The sequence below is a fragment of the Pelodiscus sinensis genome, chromosome 7 (genome assembly GCF_049634645.1).
Source record: "Pelodiscus sinensis isolate JC-2024 chromosome 7, ASM4963464v1, whole genome shotgun sequence".
Classification (NCBI taxonomy): domain Eukaryota; kingdom Metazoa; phylum Chordata; order Testudines; family Trionychidae; genus Pelodiscus; species Pelodiscus sinensis.
Window position 1 is genome coordinate 9,781,916 of NC_134717.1, and position 26,136 is coordinate 9,808,051.

General features: G+C 44.9%; 1 protein-coding gene across 2 annotated transcripts in view; it reads right to left on the bottom strand.

Annotated features, from left to right (window-relative positions):
* HACD2 (3-hydroxyacyl-CoA dehydratase 2) overlaps positions 1 to 20,589 on the bottom strand; it is a 39,562-nt gene extending 18,973 nt beyond the window's left edge. The window contains exons 1-3 of one of the 2 annotated variants that reach the window (XM_075933131.1): positions 20,421 to 20,589; positions 14,074 to 14,191; positions 13,109 to 13,127 (exon numbers count right to left, since the gene is read on the bottom strand). In XM_075933131.1, coding sequence (XP_075789246.1) covers positions 13,109 to 13,127; positions 14,074 to 14,191; positions 20,421 to 20,557 — 274 coding nt within the window. In that variant the 5' untranslated portion in view covers positions 20,558 to 20,589. Of the gene's footprint in view, positions 1 to 13,108; positions 13,128 to 14,073; positions 14,192 to 19,994; positions 20,132 to 20,420 lie in introns of those variants that run through there. The other variant, XM_025178756.2, reaches the window with a different exon arrangement.
* Positions 20,590 to 26,136: the final 5,547 nt, after the last annotated feature.

Sequence of the window (26,136 nt, forward strand, 5' to 3'; positions counted from 1 at the left end):
CTGATCTGATACCAACGCTTGTTGGGGCCAGGGATGTAAACAACTAGTTGACTACCAGATAAGCTTTGGCTTATTGGATAGTTGAGTCTACTCAATTAGTTGCTCTGCCCCCCCATCGCTGCTCTTTATAAGCAGCAAGAGGGAGGAGGGGGAAACAGGAGCCAGTATTGGGGGCTTAAAAGTCAGTTCCCCCCAGCACTGTCTGGGCAGGGGAGGAAGAGGTGCCCCGTGCCTCTTACGACATTTAAAAGGCAGAGGCACAGTTGGGACAGCAAGCGCCCTACCTCCTGCCATCGACTACTCGATTAGCTGATTAATCAAAATTTAACATCCTTAGTTGGGACCATTAAGGCAAGCAACCAGTGACTGAAAGAAAGGGGATGAAACCTGAGCCAAGCAGGGCTGAAGATGCCTTTAGTTTTTGTTTATGTTGGACTGTGACTTGGGGAAGCAGTTAGTACAGAGACTTGGCCTAAGAAGCCGCCTGACAGATACATTCTTATCCACTACTCAAATGTATCCATTCCATGATGCTTATCACCAGAGTTATCAAATACCTTACAAACTAGAGTCACGTACTTTGTGTAAGCTGATCTCAATTAGCATGCCACAGGCTCCTCGCATTCCTCCCATTTACCCCCACTAGTTCCCTTTGTGCAACCTTCCCAATCCCTTCTATTTCAAGGACTCCAGGGCAAGTGGCTCTGTTTATAGCTCCCAAGATATCTTTTATTAGAGTAACTTCTGTAGGTGAGAGAGACCCGCTTTTGAGCTTACACAGAGCTTTTCTTCAGCTCACCTCCCATCCTACATGTTCCTAGAGCCAGATCCAGCCCAAGCCTGAAGGTCTATAGTTCACCTGAACAGCTAATTAAAGCTATTATTAGAAACACTGCTTGTGAAAGCAGAAGTGTGCCATTGTGTTGACTAAAAATATTTTGGGACATTACACTAACACAGATATCTGAAAAAAATTGTCAACTAATAATTTTAGAGGACATATTACTTTAGAGTAATATGAACTAAAGAAACTGAAAGCTCAAACACATAAGACTGATCAAAACTAACAGATTCACCCAGGCAAACCACCACCCAATTTGCAAATTTCACTATTTCCAATAATTTATTGGTAAATGCAATCACTGATATCCTGACACTCCTGAAAGAGTAAAAGAACTTGAAAAAGAAAAATGAAATTATTTCTGAAGGCACACAGAATAACAGTTCTTACCATACACAAGTCATTCAGTAAATAACTTGGCATGTGAGCCTTCTTCTAGTTGCAATCACTCTGCTGAAAATATGCCAATTTATCTCAAGATGTGATCATGGGATGCACTTTCTGTGAGAACTTTCAGAAGCCATGCCATGGTCTTATTGGGATTTAATGAATGATGAACTGAAAATGATTGCAACAAAACAGACAAGCCCACCACTGATTCTTTAAGAGAGTGGTGTGAAGTACACCTACAAAATCCTGATAAAAACAACTTAAGAACACAGCAAGGGAATTTGTTTCACCAAACAGGAAGAACTGCCAACAAAAGCATACAATTCAAGGATGGGAGAAAAATCACAGTGTATAGTTCAATGGAATCGGAACCCAGTTTGCAATAATTAACTTCATAGCATGCTTGAACTCTAAAGCAGGCATGCTCCATAAGACAGAAGAACCTCAGGGAAAAATGCAGCATGACATTTGACCACTTTAGTCTACAGTTCTTCCAAAGAAGAGTTAGATCAGGGCTGGCCAACCCACAGCTCACGAGCCACATACTGCTCCTCCCCCCTCTTAAATAGTGGCTCATGAAGCTGCCCCTGTGCCCCTAAAAACAGCCCCCAGTTCCCTGTGCTAAACGTCCGGCACGGCAAATGGCGCTGACAAGATGGCGCCAGCCGACGGGAGCCTGATGTGGCCAAAAAGCCACCCGGAGTTTTGTTTAAAGGGGCATTGTCTTTTTTTTTTTTTTGGCTCAGCCAAATGGAGCTGGGGCTTTCCTCTTTCCCCTCCGCCCCCCAACAACTTTTTTCCCTTAGCCCTTTGCGCTATATCCCCAACTATTGTGACTCTTTGCCTTTAATGGGCTGGCCACCCCTGTTAGATGTAATCCCTAGATTGCCATAAACTATTGAATTTTAATTAAAAGTTCTATTTAATAAATACTATTTGACAACATGCAGTTCTGTGAAAGGAGTTCCAGGGTAAAATGCAATATGAGCATCTAATTAACTTTCTGAACTATCAGCAGAAGTATAATGAAGAGAAACTGGGATAAATCAGGACATGCTGGAGACCATCGAAGAGACATTTTGAGAAGAGTTGTGAATACTGATATTAGCAGCTATTTATAGATGGTCTAGTTTGAGAAGCTTTGAGGGAAAAAGCAGAAATGTATAATGCCAATATTTTATATTGTGCAACTAAGCAAAACAGTTTAATTTACAAGGCAATACTTCATGCTTTGAGATTATTTAAATCCCAGTTTTTGTAATGGATTACAGAAAAGAGGAGTGAAATAATTATAAACTCTAATTAATACTTTTGGAAGAGAATGCTGTTTCACTTTAAATTTTCTGACTCCAAGGACCATTTTTTTAAAATGACTGCAGATTATTTTGGAGAGACAGCAATTGAGTGTTCAATCACTTCGGGGTAACAACAGAAAGTTATGATAATTGGGAGAAAGATTAATGTTAATTGTTTATAACTTCAATCATCCTTCCTGAAATGATCAGCAGTGGTTAAATATAATCCAGTGATTTATGATAACAGGCTGTTAAATCCCAGTTTGGGATAGAGAATTCTTATGTACAAACTGTAATAAGCCTGTAACAAATGCTTCCCATTAGCTTAACAGAAGAATGGCACTTGCAAATAATTTTGTTGAATAATAATTACATGTTTAAAAACTGGATACTAAAATATTGTTAAGAAATGATATATCTATTCATGGTAACAGGTGTTACACATTATCATTTTTACTGAAATAAACAAAAGCTTCTTTTCTGATCAAGGATATTCTCCAGTTCAGGATAGAAAGTCAGATGAAGCTGGCTATCTCTATCTAGTGGCTGGTGACAATCCAAACATTATAAGCTTCCTGATAACTAACTTCTAGTAACTTTGTTAAGTGCAGGGACTTAGACTTCATGTGCACATGTCCAATAACTAATATATTGCAGAGTCTAATCAGACAATAAATAATGTATTCTATAAAATTACCAGATGCTCAATTTAGGGACCAGTTTTATAAACTATAAGCAACTACTGTACTTGTACTAAATTAAGCCAAGAGCAGACTTTGCAATTGTTTCACTGAGGAACAGTTTGTATACTTACCACTATTATTTATTAAAAACCTTGTCAAACCCTCACTGGAACAGCAAAATTCAGATTGCTTTAAAAGAGCTAGCTGTTTCTTCTAATGAAGACTTTTTTGTCCAACGAAGTAACACTATAATTCCCACAAATGGGTAGGAAGAGATCTATTGTTCTAACATTTTCTTTGGTAATTTCACTAATTTGGAAAAAAAAATATAGCTTTTCACTTCTTGGAGACATTTTGTGTGGTTTACTGACTGCCTTTCATGGAAACACAAGAGTTTTTTCAAGCAACAATTTTACAGCAAGCCAAGAACTACAACATCAAACAATATTAGAGTGCCCTCTGCTGCTAAATATATCAGTTTGAATTCAACTTTTCAATAGTGATATTTGGTTATACTGAAATAATTTTTGAAACCCGAAAATTAACAAAGACGTACTGCTAATATTAGGAAATACTTTCAATGTGTGGAAATGGTGTGTGGGACCTCGTTTTAAATTTGTAGATTTATGGGTTTGAAATATGTATGTTTTACTGGTTGATCCTGTCTTTGAATGCTTGTTGGGGTAGGGATAGCTCAGTGGTTTGAGCATTGGCCTGCTGAACCCATTTAGGGATCTGGGGCAAATCTGTCAGGGATGGTACTTGGTCCTGCCATGAGGGCAGGGGACTGGACCCAATGACCTCTCAAGGTCTCTTCCAGGTCTATGAGATAGGTATAAGAACTAAGCAAACAGTTGTATTTCAAATTTAAAGAGGAACTTGCCCACTTTATGAAAAGTAGTTTATAGTTTTAAAATTAAATATCTGAATTTGGCAGAGCAGCTTAGGTAGATTTCTTCACCTTGTGGCCTTGATTCTGCAAAGAATTTCAGAAATTAACTACATACACTCTGAGCAGTTCCCTGAAACTAGTCATAAGGCATGAAGTGAAGCAGGTGCTTAAGTACATTATTTGCAGACTCAGTACCTGTATGAATAACACAAGAATGCTGAAATAACATTTCACAACAAAGATTAATCAATTGCCCCCCCCCCCAAAATTAATCACGAGATGACACTTTGTAGGTCCACACACTTCTGAACACACTGATTATTGTCTTTGTATAGAAAAGTTATTGTTTGTGCTAGGGATGTAAGCAACTAATCGACTAGTTTACTATCTGATAAGCAAAAGCTTATTGGATAGTCGATACACTAGTCAACTAGTCTCTTTGTCCCCCTTTGCTGCTTCTATCAGAAAGAAGCAGTGGAGGGGAAAGGTGGAGGTGCTGGGGAGAGCTGGCTTAAAAGCCGGTTCCCCTCAGCTCCAGCTCCATGGGAGGGGGCAGGAGTGTGACAGCAGTGTTCCACCTTTAAAATGTAGAAGAGTCCCTGCTGTGGCTCTTGTACATTTCAAAGCAGATGCACAGCATGAAGCCTGGGGCCAGCAGGGGACTCTCATTCCCCTGCTGGCCCAGGGATCCACACAGCATTTCAGTCTTTCAGGACTATCCCATATGCCTCATCAACACACATACCTTTACTCTGACAACCACACAGTTGAAATTTATAAGCACTTCACCTCCCTTTGTAACTCTCACTCACAGAATTCCTCTTAACACTATTAAAGAACTGAAAGATGGCAAGGAAGATTGCTCACATCACCTTTCATCTGCTCCCCTGAAGCTTGCAGTAGACAACAGGAATTAGCTGGATATACTCCAGGAGCAGGCAGTATGTTAGGTGTACCTACATTAAATGGTGGAGGCAGTTCTCAGACTTGCACAGTATATGTGTTTTCATGATATATATGGGTGGAGTACCTTAAGGTGATGGAACTATGATTACATGAGGAAATCTGTTTCACTCCCTTCAATGTGTTAGCACAGAGAAGAGCTGCATGTATATGTTCTAGGGATATAAGAGTGTAGCCATTTAAATGGGTAACTAATAAGCTCATGCTTAGCAATTACCCAAATGGCTACACACAGGTCCCAGTCCAGCTCTCTGTGTATGATACAGATGCAGCAGCATGGGGAAACAAGCAGGAGCCGGGACACACAGGGAGCCAACTTATCAGAGGCAGCAGCACGGGGCATTCGCTGGCTCCCCAGAAGCAGGGTGATAGGTAGGAACTGGTACATGCCCCACATGTAATCGCTGAAATTTTCAGCGGTTAGACAGTTAATTACACACATTTTAACATCCCTAATACATTCAGGATTCATAATGCATAGGGAGGAGAGGGATAACTAGAAAAAAGCATTGTCAGTAGTAAGCTGCAATATGACAGATGTCTACTGCATAGTGAAAGCAGTATTTAGCCCTGAGGTGTGTTTGTGAAATCTGTGGATTACTCTGAAGTGTGTGACAGAGCTGTGACTATGATAGGAGATCACTGTTTTGCACCTTCTCATGTGTGTGATGAAAGGAAAGATGGGCATTTGTCTCTTCGGGATGCAGTAGACAATTTCCATGCAAATTGTGTAGGTTAGGTCAGGTCAGTAGCAGTGCACAGGGCTTTTATTACATAGGATATTGTCAGCAGTGAAGTGGAGCATAAGTAGTTTTTAATGCTTTAATGATGGTTAAGTGTAGAATAATAGCGTGTCTACATTTGAGCTAGGTGGTGTGATTCCCATCTCACATAGCTCTGCTCAATCTAGTGTGCTAAAAATAGTCAAGTAGCCATGATAGTACAGGCAGTGGCTTGGATTAGCTGTGTGAGTACAAACCCATCTGGACCCTCGGGGTACATTCTTAGATACTATCCCAAGCCACCATCCATGCTACCCTGACTACACTGTTTTGTTTTGTTTTGCACTGCACCTTCCTGGTCAAATGTAGACATATCCTCAGGGAAAAGCATTTGTAAAAGACCTTGTAGTAGTTCTTAAACGGTACATGTGTAGTATTCGTTCTGTGGAATATGTTAGGTGTGTGAATCTATACCAGTTAACCAATTAAATGGGATTTTACATCCCTAATCCTGAGAACATCAGAAAAGCCATATTTCCTGCATCTCTACTATCCTATCTTCTTTTACGTATGCCTATTTTACCAAAAGCATGAATGCAACCGCCATTCTGAATTCAGAATTTAAAAGTACTAAACTTTCTCTACCAATATGGGTTTGGTTGAATAAGAGGTTTAAATGTCTTATTCACTGTCTACAGAAAGGCCTTTTGAGTAATTTTTATTAACATTGTTTTGCATAAATAATCAGTTTAAATTCTACTCTTTATTTTGATTATTTTTTCCTGTATATGTTTCAATCAATACATTTCTAACCTTTGGTCCGAGTTGTATAGTGTTTGCTCTGGTATTAAGCAGCCTGAGATCTCTGCATATCAAACCCCACATTTCACTTAACACCGTGTAATGTTGGACAGGGAATAGATTATGCCGATTTAATTAATACAATAGGCACTTCTTGAAGAGAACTGAGGAAAGATTGTGTGGGCAACTTTTCTCCGCCTTTCTGTCCTTTAATAGTGTTTGATGGAATCTTGGGGGTGAGAGTAAAGGGGTTGTAAAAGGAGGTGAAGAGCTTGTTCATTTCAGGAAGTATGGGGACAGAATAGTAAAGATGTGTGTTTTGATGAGATGTACTTGAGCACTGCTGAAAGAGAACAAAGTCAAGGTTGCATGGGAAACTTTAGCTCTGCAGTTCCTGCTTTTCAGAATTGTGAGTTTTACTCAACTCAACCTTCTGCAAGGCAATGCCGTATCACCAAGCAACTGTAACTCTTTATTAATGCAGCTTTTTGCCAATGAATCTAAAAGTTTAACAGGAAAATATCTGCTGTTGACCAGAGTGAGTAGTCAGTTAGGCAGTTGTAAAAATGTTCTGCAGTTAATATACTGAGCCAGCTTTTTTGCCCAAACACACTCACACACACCATTTACTTCAACACACCTCCAAAGCCACACTCATGATCCCTCCTACAACCTGGCCCCTTCTCACTACTGTACCCAAGTTTCCACATCAAAAAGAGAACACACCCCTCTAAAGTCTTCACTCCCTAGCATATAAAAGTTTCTGTTGTTATACTTTCATCTCCCTCCCCCACCAAATACACAACCAGATTTCATGAAGTGCCTGGAATAAATAACTACAACACAACAACACAGTGTTCCTGGTCAGGTTTCACAATAGTTGATGGGTCAGGTATGTGCCAAGGCCTGTTACAGAAGGTACAGGCAGGTTTTCTGTTCCAAAATACTGACAGTTTTATGTTTGAGAGAAAGACTGTCTAACCGCTATCCAATAGGGATGTATTAATCTCAGAGAAACATTGAAGCCTCAGAGAATGCAATGTTTATGCCACACTTTTCTAGTCAGCAGTGAACTACCCACTTTCTAATTCAATAGTCCTCAAACATTTATTATCAGGTTTACTAGAGTGTTGTGGGTACACTGGCAGAGATAAAGGTTACAGGGGGATTGGAGTACAGGTGGCTGGGTTTCACTAGCAGAACTGGGGACTGCAAGGGTCGGGGTGCACTAGCATAGATGGGGCACGGGGCGATAGCAGAACTGGAGAGTGCAAGGGGGTTGAGTTGCACTGACAGAGATGGGGAGTGTAGGCAGACTGGGATGCAGGAGGACTGGGGTGCACTGGCAGAGCTGGTAGTGTAGGAGGTAGAGTGCAGTGTCAGATGTGGGGTATAAGAGGACAGGTCTAGAAAGATTGGGATGTACTGGTAGAGCAGGCTATGTCCCCAGCCTCTTTCACATTCCCTACCATTCTTTCCAATGTAGTCCCCTCCTTATAACCCTACTCCCTTTGCTGCAACCCCCAAAACGTCTCCTTTTCTCTTCATTCCTCCCTGGCAAATACCCCTCCACTGCTAAAAAGGATTCACATGTCTAATCTGCCCCCATATTTTGATTATATTGCCCCCAAAATGAAGCTGCACCCCCTTGCTGCAATTAGTGAGTAATCTCCAGACACTCAGTCAAAGAATCTTTTTGGGCTTGTTTAGTTAGAAAAGAGAAGACTGAGAGGGGACATGATAGCTGTTTTCAAGTATCTAAAAAGGTGTTACAAAGAAGAGGAAGAAAAATTGTTCTCTTTGAGCTCTGATGATAGGACAAGAAGCAATGGGCTTAAATTGCAGCAAGGGAGATTTAGGTTGAACATTAGGAAAAACTTCCTGTCAGGGTGGTTAAACACTGGAATAAGTTACCTAGGGAGGTTGTGTAATCTCCATCACTGGAAATATTTAAGAGCAGGTCAGATAAATATCTACCAAGGATGATCTAGACCAGCGGTTCCCAACCGTCAGTCCACAGACCAGTGGCGGGCCGCAAACCCCTGCCTGCTGGGCTATGGCATTTTGCCAGTCCACGCCCTCAGCTGCTAATAGCCCTGCCTGCTAGGGAGTTCCAGTCCCAATAAGGTGCATGCCTGCATGCATACTAAAAATTCTCCTCTCGCCTTCCCACAGTAAGTTGTGCTGTGGACTGCTCTGGTGTTCACCGACTGGAATCGGGCTGAGGTGAGGCTGTCTCTAACCTGGCAGCCTCACCACGGCCCTAGTTCCAGCTCTGGCGGCAGCAATATGCCTGGCTGGCAGGGCTGCATGGTGAGCAGCTGCCTGAATCCTGTGTGTTTCGGGCAGTGTGTTCGGGAACAGCAAGTAGAGCCTTCGTGGCCATGAGCGTCCCAGCCTTCATTGGTATTACAGACAATCAGGCTAGAGGCCCCGGAGAGCTGCACTCGGTGTCTGCGATTTCTGTCCTCCTCCGACAGGGCCCAGCTGCCCCACGGGGTCTCCCCTGACAGTTTCAGCATGCATCACATGTCTGATCACTTCCCAACATCCCAGGGCACAGCAGCCAGCAGCGTCAGCCGGAGTTGTGCAGAGGGAGCCGGGCTCCCTCACTAAAACAATGGATGTCAGGGGGGCTCGTACCACCCAGCTGTCAAGTGGGTGCTGCGAGCTTGAGACACACACAGGCTGAGTGACACTGCGCCACAAGGCCCAATTGTTAACAGCCTCGGGAGAAACTCTCGAGCCACTAGAAACATGTGCCTGCCCCTGTTGCTTGTGCCACAGACACTGCCAATCCCATGCATGTGTCGGTGGCTGGGCTCTTGCCACGCCTGGCAGGGAGGGGGTCTCTTCCCAGCCATGGAAGAGTGCTTTGCTGATCAGTGGGAAGGCCATGTGAAGCTCAGCACAGCAGCCTTAGAGCAGCAGTGACCAGGGCATCAGTGCTCATCTGGCAGCTGGGAAGCAGCTCAGGGCTAGGTGAAGGGTGCAGGGCAGGCACTGAGGGTTCCGGGGGCACAGCTAGTGCTGGGGGGCTCTGGGGCCAGGGCTAGTAGTGGGGAGGCTATGTGGGCAGAGTTGGCACTGGGGGGCTCTGGGGTTGGGGCTAATACCAGGGACTTGGGGGAGGCTCAGGGGGATTGGGTGCAATGGGAAACAGAAGGCTGGCACTGGGGGGGATCTGGTAGTGGGGGTCTGGCACTGGGGGGCTCTGAGGGTGGAGGCTGGCACTGGCAGGGTTGGGTGCAGGTGACTCTGGGGTCAGTGGCTGGCAGGGAGAGGTAGTGGAGGGGTTAGGGGCTCTAGGGATTAGGTCTGGCACTGGGAGACTCTGGAAGCCAGGGCTTTTGGCAGACCAGTAACATTATCTGCCTATTTATTATTTGTATAATGAATATGCAAATGTTGCCGGTCCACCAAAAGTTCGTGCATAGGTTTGCCAGTTCCTGATATCAAAAAGGCTGGGAATCACTGATCTAGATGGTGCTCGGTCCTGCCGCGAAGGCAGGGAACTGGACTTGATGACCTCTCAAGGTCCCTTCCAGTTCTATTATTCTATGACTTTGTCTTAGACCTTGTGTACATTAGGAATTTACATTGGTGTAGCTACATCCCTCAGAGGTGTGAAATATCCACACCCCTTAGAGACTGAGCTATGCTGACCTAGCCCCAGTGTAGACATTGTTAGGTCAATGGAAAAATTCTTCCACTGATCTAGCTACCACCTCTCAGGGAGTTGCTGGAGTGCCACTGTAGCATTTTAAATGTAAATAGACCCTAGGATGGAAGCTTGGGAATAATTTATGCTTAGATATGTTAATTGAAGAGTTTGTTCATAGGTATTAAGATGTCTATAATTAATTTGGTCATTAATACCTCTCACTTTAATAGTACAAAGCAGCAGAAGGAACCAGGTTTTGGACCACTCCATGCTGCCACATGCCACAACAAATTTCAAAACAATCTGAGGAAATGTTAGGATTTTACAAAACTTAAAAGAGTAGAATTTAAAGCACATAAAACAGCAGGAATGAAAATTCTCTACCAGTTTTTCTATAGTGATGCATGGATTATGTAGGAAAATCTACATTTTTTAAAGTACTGTTCTTAATTTGGTTCCCCAAAGATTTAGTGAGTGCAATATACTATCCTTGGTAAAAATTGACATTTTTTACCTACATCACATCAGTAGTTTGAGCTCTAGCTCGGAGCAGAAGAAGCCCATTGTAATAGGGATGTTAGATCTCGCATAATTGAATAGCTGTGCAACTGCATAAAATATTATCAGTTACACAGCTATCTGACAGTCCCCAAGGGCGGAGTCGGCAGCTAGTGCACTCCAACCCCACTCCTGGGGAGCCCCCTGCTACCCCACATTGCAGCCACTCTACCAGGGGAACCAGAGCAGGGTGGCAGGCGGGAGCTGGTACATGAAGGAAGCCAGTTTAAAAACTAGCTGCCCTCGCAGACCATCTGCCTATTCTCCCGTGCTACTGCCTCTGTATCTCATGGAGCAGCCTCTGTCCATGGGGAGCTAGGACCCCCACAGACAGCAGCTGCTGCTGCGAAGCAGCCTCTGCTCATGGTAGGCCCAGGCCTACTGCGAACAGAGGCGGCTCCATGGGATGTAGAGCAGCTTTTTTCCACAGGGAGCTTAGACCCCTTGCGGACACGGACTGCTTTGCAGCAGTGTCTCCGGCCCCATCTCCCCCCGATCTGCTGCCGCTAGCCTGATCGGGGTGGGAAGGCGCAACACCTCAGAGCTGGTGCTGCCTTTCTTTCAGAAGGAGAAGCACAGGGGGTAGGCAGGGCAGGCAGATTCAGTGCTTCTGGGAAGCCTGCTTAAAGCCAGAGGCAGCAGGGGGGGAGGGAGTGCATGTAGTCAATAGGATTAAATTGATAAGACTAGGCTTATTGGTTAATTGTTTACTCTATACGCTAACATATCTGCATTGTAATGGGGTTGGCATCCACCTCTTGCGAGTGATCCCATCTGGTTGGGTGCTTCTGCATTCTTTAGTTCTGGTGACCCCTTTCAGTAGTTCTCAGGCAGCTTTTCCAGTGACTCAGTGCTCCAGCCAAGTCACACATTGTCTGCAGGTTAACCAGAACAGACCCCTTCCAGGGTATACAGACCACTGGGCCTATCGTAGTATCCCTCTGGTGTTGTCGCTCTAGGTGTCCCTAAGCTTTAGTTTTTAAGTAGTCTAGCCCAGATATAAGGATGTATCCTCATGGCTTCCTCACTGGTGACATCGTCCTGTGGCCCTCCCCAGGCTCAGGCCCTGCAGCCAGGCAAGAACTCCATCAGAGTTCCCCGCTAGCAAGCTGTCTTTGGCTCAATCCTACCAGCTAGCCAGGAGCATCTCACTCCCTCAATCTCTGCCCATGCTGAGGTGTCCATGGCCCTGCTGCTCTTCCAGGCAACCAGGTCCAGAGTCCTTTCTTCTCCATCTCCATGCAGCAACTAATTACTGCTCTGTCCTGCTTTCTCCTGTTATGGGGTCCTCCTGGGCTCTGATTGGCTGCTTGCCCTTCAGCCACTCTAGCCTGCTTGGAGGACTTCTCTACTGCTCCCTTCCTGGGATAGGTGTGGCAGAGCCCTGAGGCCTCCAGCAGGTACCCTATCACACCCACCCAGAAACTTTTTTTTTTTTTTTTTTTTTTAAATAGGGTTACTGGAGGGGGAAGGTTATGCCTTTGGAACTCCTGGCTCAACTTACTCCAGATTTGGCTCTAACCTAATGTAACATTATTCTGAGATGCAACATATTTCAAAGAAATTCAGCTAATCATGTCAGTTTTAGAGGATTTAGAAAGCTCCACCTTTTAAACAGATGTACTGATGCAACCATTTCCTACAGTGACATTTCTGAACACTAAAACAATAGAATGTTGGGTCAGATCAGATTTAAAATACAAGGTGGTTTATATTCTATTGAAATTTACCTCCTAGTTCCAAGATAACCAACTCCATCTAAATACCAGAAAAAACACACACCCTCTCGGTAAATTCTCAAAAGATAGCGTCTCTTCACTCTGTTTTGGTTAATATACTAGAAATCAAAGATTGTAATTATGCTCACAGCTGTCTGATATTTTAGCTTCCTAAATGAAGGAGGTTTTGGGGGAAAGAAGTGTAGAGATGGGTAAATGGTGTGCTGTACTGCATTTACAAAGCTCTTCAAGAGGGCTATATATTTTGTCATGAAAGGCTATGTAAGTGTTCATTAAGTTATTTTCTCTCTCTTTGTAATTGTTTGCTTTTAGTTTGGCCAAATTTTAAAACTGTGATTCCTCTAAATTTCTTTGTCAACTAGAATTAACATTTACTGAATTCATATTTTAACAAAAGACATCTGAAATTAATTTACATTTACACAGAAGTCAGGGAAGTTATGCAAGAACGAAACTAGGCATTTACGCCATAATATTAGTAAAACTAAATGATGATTTTTAAAAAATCAAGACAGTATTTTATCCATGAGAAAAAACAGGAAAATCAATTTCAAGCTTACCAAATGCACAATGTAGAATCTGGAACAAAAAGAAAATTCTAATCAATAACAGAGATACTTCAAATTTAATCATTTGTAAAACAATTTAAACAGAACAGTATCCTCTAACAAAGGGGTTCCCAACCTTTTATTTTCTGAACCACCCTTCCCCACAACATGCGATAAAAACTCCACCTGTGCTACAATAACGGTTTTCTTTCAAGGCTGGTGGTAGGGGGTAAACAGGAGAGCAATTAGCCAGGGCCCCACAGGTCTTGCAAAGCTAAGTTACTTAGGATTCAGTTTCAGCCCCGCACAGCAGGGCTCAGGGCCCTTGGCTGCGGTTTTGAATGATGGGGTTTTGACTTTCTGTCATAGGTCCTATGAGTTTAATGCCAATCATGTTTCACAACCCCTCTGAAACCTGTTCACAACCCTCCAGGGGGCCCCAAACTCCTGGCTGAGAACCACTGCATTAACACTACTATAATTGGGAATCTTTCCAAGTTATCACTACTTGCTGCACTTTTCAAGTGTCAACATCTAAGTTTCCAGAAATGTACTATGCTTAATATTTCAGTTTTGACACTGTCTATATTTGTAGATTAGAGGAAGTTTTGTTATTTTATCATCAACACATCTGTAAAATGTGGATAAAATCTCTATCACAGAGGCAGGAGACTTATGTAATGAATATTTGTAAAGTGCACTGAAAATAAACATTGCTAATTATTAGATGATCATTCAAAATGAAGTGACATTTAACAACAGCTTGTCACTTGTCACCTGTTTAGTTAAAAAACAACAGTGGTCCTGTAGCACCTTAGAGACTAACAAAAATATATAAATAGTGTCATGAGCTTTCGTGGGCACAACCCACTTCTTCAGATGACAAACAAGTTTTAAGTTTTTTTAGCTACAGACTAACACGGCTACCCCTCTGAGACTTGCTTAGTTGTTAGCAACATTAAAAAAAGTAAACATACCTCAAGCAGAGCTCCAGTTTGGAAGAATTTCAAGGGCTTTTCTATTGCATAATAAAGACTATGGTAGCTACCCTTAGTCAGATATGATCGAACTAAACCAACTGCTATAACAAGCCATCTGGAAAAGACAAGAAAAGACTGAGGATAAGAGGATATTAAATTGACCACGTATACTGAGAATGCGCAAAGCTAAAGTTACCCTCTGACCTAGAAAAACTATTTTCCATCCTTATCAGCTAGGTTTCAGTTAACAGTCATACAAAAATCCTGCACCATGTCAACAGTAGGCCAGTATCTCGACATTCTGCATAGTCTTCAAAGTTTGAATGTATACAAAACTAGAGCTGTTAAAATGGGGGTATTTCCAGAAAAGCTTCTTCCGAAAGAAGCCTGCAGTCTAGACGTTCTGCCAGAGATCCAGAGGAAGAAACAGCCTAATGTGGAGTCCTGCCTTTATATGGAGTCTCCTGCACATGGCCTCTTCCCTCCAAGGCATACTAGAAATTACATCTGTCAAGAACCCTCTGGCTCCCCTTACCCCCAGCACTATCTTCCATTTGTGAGCTGGGCTCTGCCAAGGTTAGCGGCCCCTGTCGGTGGCCAGCAACTCTGTAGCACTAGTTGGGAAATGGGGAGGACGAAAATCTGCATTGTGCGGTCACGCAGAATTCCCCTAGGAATACTCTTCCATTTATGAGAAAACACTGTTTTATTTAACAACAGCAGATGATGATTGCCTGGTGTGAAGATTTAATTGTGAAAGGACAAAATTACACACACCTGGTTTTCTCCAGAGAAGTTCTTATTTTTTTTTTTTTTTTTTTAAAAGCGTTAGAATTTGCTTGCTGTGCCCATTATTGTTATGGAGAGAGTTTTGAGCTTCGGGGTCTAAATTCTCAGTAGGTAGGTTCTAAAAAACAAAGTACACTTCTACCATTTCAAATATTACCTGTACTGACTTACACATCATGGAATTCCACTGCATTCAGTAGGGTTCTGCTTGGTTTAAGTTAGCACAGAATTCATTTTGAGGTATATTGGTTTTATTCCGTAAAAGAACTAGCTGTAACAAACCAAGATCTGTGCCTTGTGCATTTTACTTAGGTCATGTCTGCATTATGGATGCCATAGAGTTACAATTGTGGCACCACAGCAGGCGGGGCCCTGTTGTGGGATACCGGTTTTCTGGTTAAACGTAACGTTTAACCGGTTAATTTTTTAAATGGGATTTTACTTCCCTAGTTGGCTTAGCCACATAATTCAGGGATGTGGATTTTTCACAACCCTAGCTTCTGTACCTGGGGGTAACCTAACTTTTTAGTGTTGACCAGGCCTATAATTCTGCTTTCTTCTTCCCATCCTGCAACTATCAGTCTTAAATTAAAATTCAGAGTGGTTTTGTGAGTAAGTGTCATGGCGTATAAAGCTACTGGGCAAGCGTGGGGATTCACAAATGTCATTGCTTTCCACACATCTTGTAGCGCTGCTCGTAACTGAACTCCCCAGATGCCTTCTTTCTATTGAGTCCACACTGCCCTAAAACTTGAGTTCCCCAGTATGTGTCCCTCACTGTTCTGCAGAGCATAGGATCTCTGCAGACCTATTTCTGACTGAGGGACCCAATGAGACATTAGGTTCTGATATTAACTTTCCTTGATTTGAAATTTTAAAGTTGTAACAGAAACAATTTAACCAATTTCAAATCCTGCAGAAAAATTCTCTCTCTTTAGAGTAAACCTAGCAATTTTCCTCAACAATGGGTACTGCTGGAGACAGTGTCTGCAGATAAATGTACGCAGTGTGGCCTACACTGGGCCACCTGCTTCCCCACAAAAGGGAAACTGCCTCAGGTAAGCACCCCAACCTCCTGCCCCATCCCTGAGTCCCCTAATGCACTCTAAGTCCCTAGACCCTGCAACCGCAACCCAACCTCTTGTTCTCACCCCCCTCCTGTACGTCAAAACCTTGGCCCCAGCCTGGATCCTCCTCCTACATCTCAAATGCCTTATCCCCAGCTCCATCCTAATCTCAATGACAATCATCTTCCCATGAGATAGTTCTTGCCTATTATCCTCAGTTCTTGCCTATTATCCTCATTTTTCAGATGGGGAACAGAGCATAGACACTTGCTCAAGGTCACACAGGAATTCTGTTTGGGACTCTGCTTCAAATCCAAATTTTAAATTCAGTGCCCTAACTATTGGACCATTCTTCTTCACTCCACTGCAACAAGCTTTCCTAAGCAAAAACAACCCTGTTGAAATTTTGCATGCCATACCTGACTTTGGCTGTGTTTTATTTACTGCTCATATAATCACACATCTATGAAAATTTAATTATACCAGAAAAGATGACAGATTTTTCTGTTCATTAAGTAATCAGAGATTATATCATAAACGTCCATCTATTAATTTCACAATAGATATATTCTCATGCATAGTTTTGCAAGTTGGCTGTGGGTTGGACCCTCTTGTATTACACAGATGCCTAAGAGAACGTAAAATTCAGCAAGTTGAAATCCACCCAGCTTCACCTCCAGTGATGTGTTTTGACAACCTGAGTCTACTTTAATAAAAAGATTTAAAAATAAGCACTGCACTCAATGTCCTGCTGGAACGTGTAAGAAAAGAAATTTCATCACAAAAGGGATGGACTTGAAACCTTATAAGAACTAACCATAAAACAACCTTTTGTAATAGGAAAGTGAATCATTAACTGGTAAGCCTCATCCTTAATGGGTCAGGCTTACTAGTTCCATGGGCAGAGTGTTGCTCCAGCCCTACCGGGCCCGCCACAAGTGGGGGGCACTCCAGTCCAGGACCCCTGCCTATGCTCTCTTTAATAGGTTAACCAGTTAAACATTACATTTAACCAGTTAACCAATCACATCCCTCTTTTGTAACTGCTACATCTCTGAGACTGCTTTCTCTGTAACTGTTTTCTTTGAGATGCAATGCTCATATCTATTCCAATTGAGGCATGCAGCACAGGGAGAGGGGCAGCACCACAGAGCCAGTGCTGGGATAACTGGCTTTTAAGCCAGCTACCGTCAGCACTGGCTCCTGCTTCTCCTCTCCACCCCTGCTGCCTCTGATACAGGTCCGATACCTGAATGGGGGAGGTGAAGGTGATGAGAAAAGCCACGTTCCGTGAAAGGTAGAATAGTTGCTAGAGGCTCAAAAGGTGGACCCATGGGCACAGAGAGGTGGACAGGGTGATGTGATCCAAGAGTATGTGGCCAAACTGACAAGTCCAAGAGGGTAGGGTAAACCAATGTTGGCATACTCAGGCCGGGGCTACCAGAATGACATTTGCCCAGTTCCTGAGGAGCACCTTATGGACTAGTGGGAATGGAGATAAGGCATATAGCAAGCTGGTCCACCACAGGATCAGGGGATAAGGGGAGAGGGTGCATGTAACTGTGACGGTTAACTGTCCAGGCTCATTGGTTAACTGTGTACACAGCTACACATGCATACCACTGCTCTGGAGTACCTAGGTCTTTGGGTGGGAAAGGACCCGCCTGTGTCAAACAGTCTGATGCTACGAAGGCTTTCCTCCAGGAAAGCGAGGGTAATCCCGAACTGTGGAGCAGTACAGGACACATCGACAGTGCCACAAAGCATGGAGATGACCTTTTAATTGCACCATTAATGGTACTAACTGCAATCAGTCAGTATGCTGCAAAACCGTGTGGAAAGCAGGGCTGGTGCAGAGAGCGGGATTGGCAACGAGAATATCATGTCAAGGATCAAGAAAAAGATGCACGCGCAAAGATCAGCAATGAGACGAGGGGCCATACTCTGAAGGATACCCCCAACACCCAAGGATCATCTCTCGGAGACTGCAAGAAGATGGGACTCTGCATGTAGCAGACTGGTGTTGAGAGGTCAGTAGTCTTAAGGGACCGCTGGTACCAGAGGGAGCTGGCAGTGCCAGGCACGCTAACGCTGAGGATTTGGATGCTTTGGAAGGCCACACTGGGGCATGAGAGCCATGTAAGGTGGACTCTGCAGGGAAGTGATGGTGCTGAGCAGTGTTCCCTCTAAGCTGTACTGCAGCACAGCTTCACAGGTGATTAATCAGCCCCACTCAGTCAGTCAGCTCCATGCAAGGAGCACCCTTGTCCCTTGGTGCCTTCCCCTTTCTTCTTCTCCTGACCTCCTCTCCTCCCCTACCCTCCGCACAAGCCCCTTCCCCATATTTTTCCCCTTCCCCTCCCCTCCGCACAAGCCCCTTCCCCATATTTTTCCCCTCCCCTCCCCTCAGTACAATCCCCTTTCCCCATATTTTCCCCCTCCCCTTCCCACAGCATAGCACAATCCCCTTCCCCTTCCCCATCTGGCTTCTGCCTTCCACTTTGCGAGGTTGCCGGAGCCTTTTTGAATCCGGCGGTCGCCGGCCATGACGTCAGGACGCCATGTCACATCACGCCAGCGTCCTGGCGTCTGCCGGTAGACCACCCCCTCTGGCTTGCGCCCCACCTCCTCGTGCCAGAGCTGCACGCAGGCAGCCCGGTGCTGAGAATCGCCACACTTCCCCCTTTCCAGTCAGCAGATCAGATGGGGCCGCACCCCCCCATAGTGCGGGCTTCAGTTAGCCCGTCACAATGGCGCACCGGGCCAGTCCACCCCTGCACTTGCCAGCTGGTAATATCTACTTGCCGTGGGCGAGTGTATTTGTCGACTCCTGCTCATAAGCGTAGACTTGAGGCAAGACATGTAGAGTTTGAAGTTCTAGGACTTTGGCATGTGCCAGGCCCCAAAAGGACCACCAGTGAGAAGAGGAAATCTCTGCCCCCCTTTCTCCTCCAACTGCTAACACTAACTTAACTAACACTAATTTAACTATTTACACAACAAAGAGCTGGAAGCATTAGATAAATGAGAGCCACAAGTTCCAACAGCTATCACTGCAGTAAGAAGGAACTGAGGGGCTGCTGATTCACCAATGTCATATATATAGTGTGCCTCACCAATGCACTCCACAGCCAACCCAATGGGCAGCAGCTAAGGTAAAAACTTTGTGGCAATTGTGCTTGTGGCACACATATACCTCAATTGAAATATATATAAGCAAGCACTCAAAAAAGGAACAAGACCTATCAGATTTGTTTGCCCAACACCACACCAACCAAGTCTGTTAGACGATGTCTTCATTTAGGGTTCATTTTAAGGCTGCCTCCTCAAGTCTCTCCTTGTAAAAGATTTTCACTCTATGCAACAAGACCATAAAAGCTCATTAAAAAAAATCTCACTCACACTGGTGTCATATGAGAGTTCCCGATCATTGCTTATTTATTATTAGATGATTTACCTGGCATTTCTTGGGTCCATAATTCAATTTGTATTTTTCTTCATTTAAATCATTGTTTTTAGGTGAGGGTGTAAATGAGGAGTTCAGTATGCGAAGTGCCCCAGGGAGAGAGAACTACCTCAGCAGTTTCTCACCACAGCGAGTGGAAGCCAGGTAAGAAGCACCTGTCGATAGCTGCAGCTCCCATGGGCACAGCCGAGGGAGGGGTGCATGTCCCCTGCAGCTGGGACAAATGCAGGTTTGTCTGCACCCTGCGCTCCCCAGCCAGAGCGAGAAATGCAGTCAAGTGTGCAATTTCCTTACTCTCTGAAGAAAGAAGGGCAGTAATGTCCCAGTGCAAATCAGGGATGGGGCGGGGGAAAGAGCTTTAGCTCTCTTGCCCCCCACATCCTCCCTGAAGAGGGGTGGGAGGCTGGGGCAGTCCTGGATGCAGGAGGGACGCACCCCCAGCCAGCCCCTTTTACCTGCCTGCTAAGTCCACCTCTTTTCTGTATGGATTTCAGTCCCATTGCAGGCATATCCCAGTGCCCTGGCCCAACCACGCCCTGCCCTTGCTTTAGGCTAGGAGGAAGCGGCATGCCCCACTTGCTGGCCCTACCTCTTACCACTTAGCCGGAGCTCTCGCACAGACAAACGCTCTCGAATATAGGGCAGAGGCGGGCGCGAGGCAGGACCCTGAAGGAGTCTGCGCGGGCCCCCATGAGGGCGCACCCCAGAGGATGCCCGCAAAGCGATCCCACGCGCAGGGGAGCCTTTTAACCGCCGTCGGGGGACGGTTCCCTTCCAGGCCTGCTGGGGGGCGCGTGGGAACAGCTCTCCCCCCCCGCCGCCGCCGCCGCGCGGGCAGGGCAGGTTTCCAGGTGCAGCCGGGGGGCGAGGCAGGCGGACAAGCAGCCGCGGGGTGGGGCACAGAGCGCGGCCGGGCCCGCAGGCTGCCCCCGGGCTCACGTGGGGAGGCGGTTAGGGCCCGTGGCAGGGGAGTGCGGAGCGGCCCAGCACGCGGGCGGGAGCCGCGCTTCGCCCCGTCTTACCCCGCGGTCATCACCACGTTGTAAATGACCAGGTAGGCCGTGGCCAGGGCGCCCGGGCCCTTCCTCCGCCGCGCCGGCTGCTGGCTCCCGTAGCCGTTATCCGCCCGGCTCGCGCCGCCGCTCCTAGGCGCCGCCATGTTTGCCGCCCCGCCCAGCAACTGCCGGCCGCGCGGCCCCGCCTCCCGGCCCGGCGCTCTGAGGCGCCCGCCGCCAGCTTGGGCCCGGGCCGAGCTGCCCTCAGTTCCCGCCGAGCCGGGGGGGGGGCAGGGCAGGGGAACGTTCCCCCCCGACTGCCAATTAAAAATAACACGGGGGGCTTCTTGTGGGCAGACACGGGTTTGCGGTGCTTCGTGTCACGGGTTAAGCCTCGTCGTGCCCCTATTGGGAAGCGCTTCCCCCACTTTCTAGGTTTAGGTGCAACACACAACACAGGACAGACACATAAGTTCCTGTTTGCTGGAGCCCAACTGCTTTGAACAGGGACCAGGGCTCTTCACTCCGGGAACTGCTTCTCCAGTCCCTTAGACCGAAAACATTCATTAACTCCATTCCATCGGGTAGCACTGGGTAGGCATGGCCTGCAGGTCTCTTCTCCTTGCCCGGTTGCAGTATCTGGGGATGAGGGACAAGCTGGGCAGGGCCAGGAACCAGCCCATGAAGCCTGCTGCAGGCAGGATCTCATACCACAGGGCTACTCCACTTTGGAAGGTCGGGGGCCACAACTTAAGCGTGGTTGCATTATACATGCAAATATATATGCAAATAGCTTTTTACACTGATGGGCATGAATACAAAAAATTAAGCCTTAAGCCACAACACCAGACTCAAACGTGGCCAGTGTGACCTAGTCAGTACCTCTCAGACTTTGCCCACAAGGCTAAGCAGCCTACACTTCCCACAATGCTCTGGCGCTCCCAGCCCCTCCTCCCTGGGGGCTAGAAACGCTGACACTCTGTACCCATCTATTCCAGCCAGCCAGTCTAGTATCTTTCAGTGTTCACCTCGCCTGGGAGATGCCTCATTGTTGTGGAGTGTGTTCCCAGTGGAGGCCATGTTCAAAGGATCCCACCTGCGGGCCCTGTGTAAACCCAAACTCCACTGCGGCCACAAACAAATGAATCTCGGGTCGCATGTGGCCCGCGTGTTGAGTACCCCTGTCGTACCACATCCCATCATCGGCTCGAGCTGCTCCCTCACCACTAACTACGTTGAGCTTCCTGGGTAGGCACCATGCTCCTGGGGTTGAGGCGCTAAGGAAGCGGCAAATGTGGCCAGCTTTAGCCACAGTGGTACTGAAGGGATACAGTATGTTCAGCTGAGACACCCTCCACCCCCAGTGCTTTGCATAGATGGAGAAAGGTGGCATTAGCTTTGTACCCCAGGTAGATGGAATCTGAGCCTTATTTTCCATTGGAAAAGTCCAGCAGATTGGAATGGGGCAAGATTTCATACAGAGTGGTTAATGATTTGCATCCTAATTACTTGAATTGAGTAATTCAAGGGCAGAGTTGGGGATAGATTAGAGGTAGCTTGAAATTCAGGGTATGTCTATTTTTACCGGAAGATTGACACTCTGGCAGTTTAATTTAGCGGGTCTAGTATACACCCGTAAATCGAATGCTAAAGGCAGTTCCTGCCAGTGTTCAGCGCTCCTCTCTTTGTGAGGAATAAGGGAAGCTGATGGGAGGCTTTTGCTCCTGTCAGCCTCCCTCAGTGTGGACGCCGCCACGGCTCATCTTAAGGTAAGATTACTCCCAGTATGCATTTTGCGTAGCTGCAGTTGCGTACCTTAAGCCTTCCTTCCAGGTTCAGTGTAGATCTGCCCTCAGTCCACTAACAGCTTAGCCCTGCCATATTATCTGTGAGCAGAAGAACCCACATTTCACGTTAGCTGGGTTGTGAGCAGCTGTAAGGATCCACCCATGTGGATCTCTAAGGTGCTACAGGACCATTGTTGTTTTTAAAATTTTGTTAGTTACAGATTAACATGGCTACCTCTCTGAGACTTTCAAAATGGTTATAGTATTACATTCACAACACGACTTTCAATGGCTTTTTAGTCTCAGATATAACTAGAACTAGTACCTATATACATTTTTATATTACCAGATTATTTAATTTACAAAGTACAGCAATGAAGGGAGAACATTAAATCCTTTCTTTTACGAAATTGCAAATATTCCATGGAGTTGCTTCATAGTATCCTACTACAGTTTTCACTTTATTGTCTATACAGGGCTTTATAGTGTGGCTACTTTACAAAGATACAAGGAATTTAGCGTCTACACTATAGATACAGGCACACACACATTGTCTCATAGATACCGCAAGAGGAAAGTCCAAATCCTGCTTTCACATTAACAAGTACAACTCTCACTGAATTCAGTGTGCTGTGTGCAAGTATCTAAAGTCAATTTGGCTCAATGACTTTAAAGACTTACCAGAAATTATTTCTGATGCAGTAATATTTATAGCATAGATTCTTTAACTATGTAAAGAAATTTCAATGAGGTTCAAGAATAAGGCTCCCTTGGGTCATTAATGGTGCAGGCCAGTGTTTTTCAATTTCAGGCCTGTGGACCCATGTCATCCACAGACTATGTCCATGAGGGTCTGTAAAAGGTCATTGTTGCCATAGAACAGTGATTTTTCAACTGTGATTTGTGGACAACATGGGGGTCCACAGAGTACATCTAAGATTTCCAAAGGGGTCTGACCTACATTTCAAATTTTTAGGGGTTAACAACAACTCTCTGACTACGGTTATCCAGCCAATTATGCACCCACCTTATCGTGGCCCTATCTAAGTTATATTTGCCTAGTTTATCAATAAGAATATCATGCGAGACCGTATCAAATGCCTTACTAAAGTCTAGGTATATGACATCCACAGCTTCTCCCTTATCCACAAGGCTCGTTATCCTATCAAAGAAAGCTATCAGATTAGTTTGGCATGACTTGTTCTTCACAAACCCATGCTGGCTATTCCCTATCACTTTATTACCTTCCAAGTGTTTGCATATGATTTCCTTAATTACCTGCTCCATTATCTTCCCTGGGACAGACGTTAAACTGACCGGTCTGTAGTTTCCTGGGTTGTTCTTATTCCCCTTTTTATAGATGGGCACAATATTTGCCCTTTTCCAGTCTTCTGGAATCTCCCCTGTCTTCCATGTTTTTTCAAAGATCATAGCTAAAGGCTCAGATACCTCCTCTATCAGCTCGTTGAGTATCCTGGGCTGCATTTCATCAGGACCTGGTGACTTTCCTAAGTGATTTTTAACTTGTTCTTTGTGTATCCTATCTTCTAAACTTACCCTCTCTCTGCTTGTATTCACTACGTTAGGCACACCTCCAGACTTCTCGGTGAAGACCGAAACAAAGAAGTCATTGAGCATCTCCGCCATTTCCAAGTTTCCTGTTACTGCTTCTCCCTCCTCACTGAGCAGTGGGCCTACCCTGTCCTTGGTCTTCCTCTTGCTTCTGATGTATTTATAAAAGGTCTTCTTGTTTCCCTTTATGCCTGTAGCTAGTTTGATCTCATTTTGTGCCTTTGCCTTTCTAATCTTGCCCCTGCATTCCCGTGTTGCTTGCCTATATTCATCCTTTGTTATTTGTCCTAGTTTCCATTTTTTATGAGACTCCTTTTTTATTTTGAGATCATGCAAGATCTCCTTGTTAAGCCAAGCTGGTCTTTTGCCATATTTTCTATCTTTCCTACACAGCGGAATTGTTTGCTTTTGGGCCCTTAACAACGTCCCTTTGAAATACTTCCAACTCTCCTCAGTTGTTTTTCCCTTCAGTTTTGCTTCCCATGGGACCTTACCTACAAGTTCTCTGAGCTTATCAAAATCTGCCTTCCTGAAATCCATTACCTCAATTGTGCTGGTCTCCCTTCTACGTTTCTTTAAGATCATGAACTCTATTATTTCATGATCACTGTCCCCCATACTGTCTTCCACTTTCAAGTTCTCAACTAGTTCCTCCCTATTTGTTAAAATCAAATCCAGAACAGCTTCTCCTCTGGTAGCTTTTTCAACCTTCTGAAACAGAAAGTTGTCTCCAATGCAGTCCAGAAACGTATTGGATAGCCTGTGCCCCGCTGTGTTAGTTTCCCAACATATGTCTGGATAGTTGAAGTCCCCCATCACCACCAAATCTTGGGCTTTGGATAGTTTTGTTGTTTAAAAAAGGCCTCATCCACCTCTTCCACCTGGCTAGGTGGCCTGTAGTAGACTCCTAGCATGACATCACCCTCATTTTTTACCCCTTTTAGCTTAACCCAGAGACTCTCTACACAGCTATCTCCTACGTTCATCTCCACTTCAGTCCAAGTGTGTACATTTTTAATATACAAGGCAACCCCTCCTCCTCAGAACATGAGGCATCAGCTGTGCTGTTGGAGGTGGATGGATACACCACCAGGCAAGCGCATCTAAAACTGCAATCCTGCAAATGTAAGTAAATGAGTAGTCTTTGACTTCATTGAGTAGAGTTAAGCACATGCATAAGTCTGTTTTTAATTCTTCAAATCACCACTGCTTCTCCAATGTTAAAGTAATGCTTATAGTAAGCATTTCTATAAAAATAGTTGGCGTATTTCTCAAACACATTGAATTTTATCTTGGGCACATTCTGCATGGTGCCTTGACCATTATCATATATTAAAGGATCATATATATTCTTTCATGAAGAGACACGACAAGTGGTAAATATGCTTAACTTTACAGCCTGTAGGAGTATAGCTCTTTTAAGTAGCTACACTAGAAAATGACTACACTAGGGATCAGGTGTTCTGATACTAGAGGCTTTGTTTTATATATGCAACAACTGCCTCTCCACAACGAAAAAGCATCATGATTTTTCACACCCTAATCTACACATGCACTTATCTGTACTTTGGGAAATATACTCTCCCCCTTTTCTGACCATTTTGAGCTGTTGAAATAGCACAAAGTGATAGAAGCTGGCCCTAACCAACCAGTTGAGAATTTCCTCCAGACCATGTGCTGAAAATTCCCAACTAGTTTATAGTCGCATAAGGATTACACTAGTGTTGTAAATTAGAGCAGCATCTAGCAGCTCTAATTTATGTCCAGAGGCCTGAACTGGCTGCAGATACACCATGGGAATCAGAAGCATAGCCCCTGCCACTTCTTCTTCCCCCCATTTCTGAGCTAAGTAAAGCTCAGTATAGGGGGTTAGGTCTACACTTGATTCCTCCTTCGAGGGAGGAATGCAAACGTAGACATCTGAAATTTCAAATTAAGCGGGAATTTAAATATCCCACGCTTCATTTGCATAATCGCAGACTGCCGCTTTTCTGCAATAATGCTACTTTAGGACATCAAACTCAGTCCCCGTGGGATTATTTCGAGAGAAAGCCCTTCCCTCGACATAACCCTTACTCCTCAAAAAATGAGGCTTAACGGTTATTTCGAGGGAAGGGTTTTCTCTCGAAATAACCCCATGGGGACTGAGTTTGATGTCCCAAAATAGTGCTATTGTGGAAAAGCGGCAGTCTGCGATTATGCAAATGAAGCATGGGATATTTAAATCCCCACTTCATTTGCAGTTTTGGATATCTATATTTGCATTCCTCCCTCGAAGGAGGAATCAAGTGTAGACATACCCGGAGAGAATAAGGAAACATCATATTTGCCTTCCTCAGCCTGTGTGAATAAACTGGAATCTGCAATTGATTATACAAACAGCA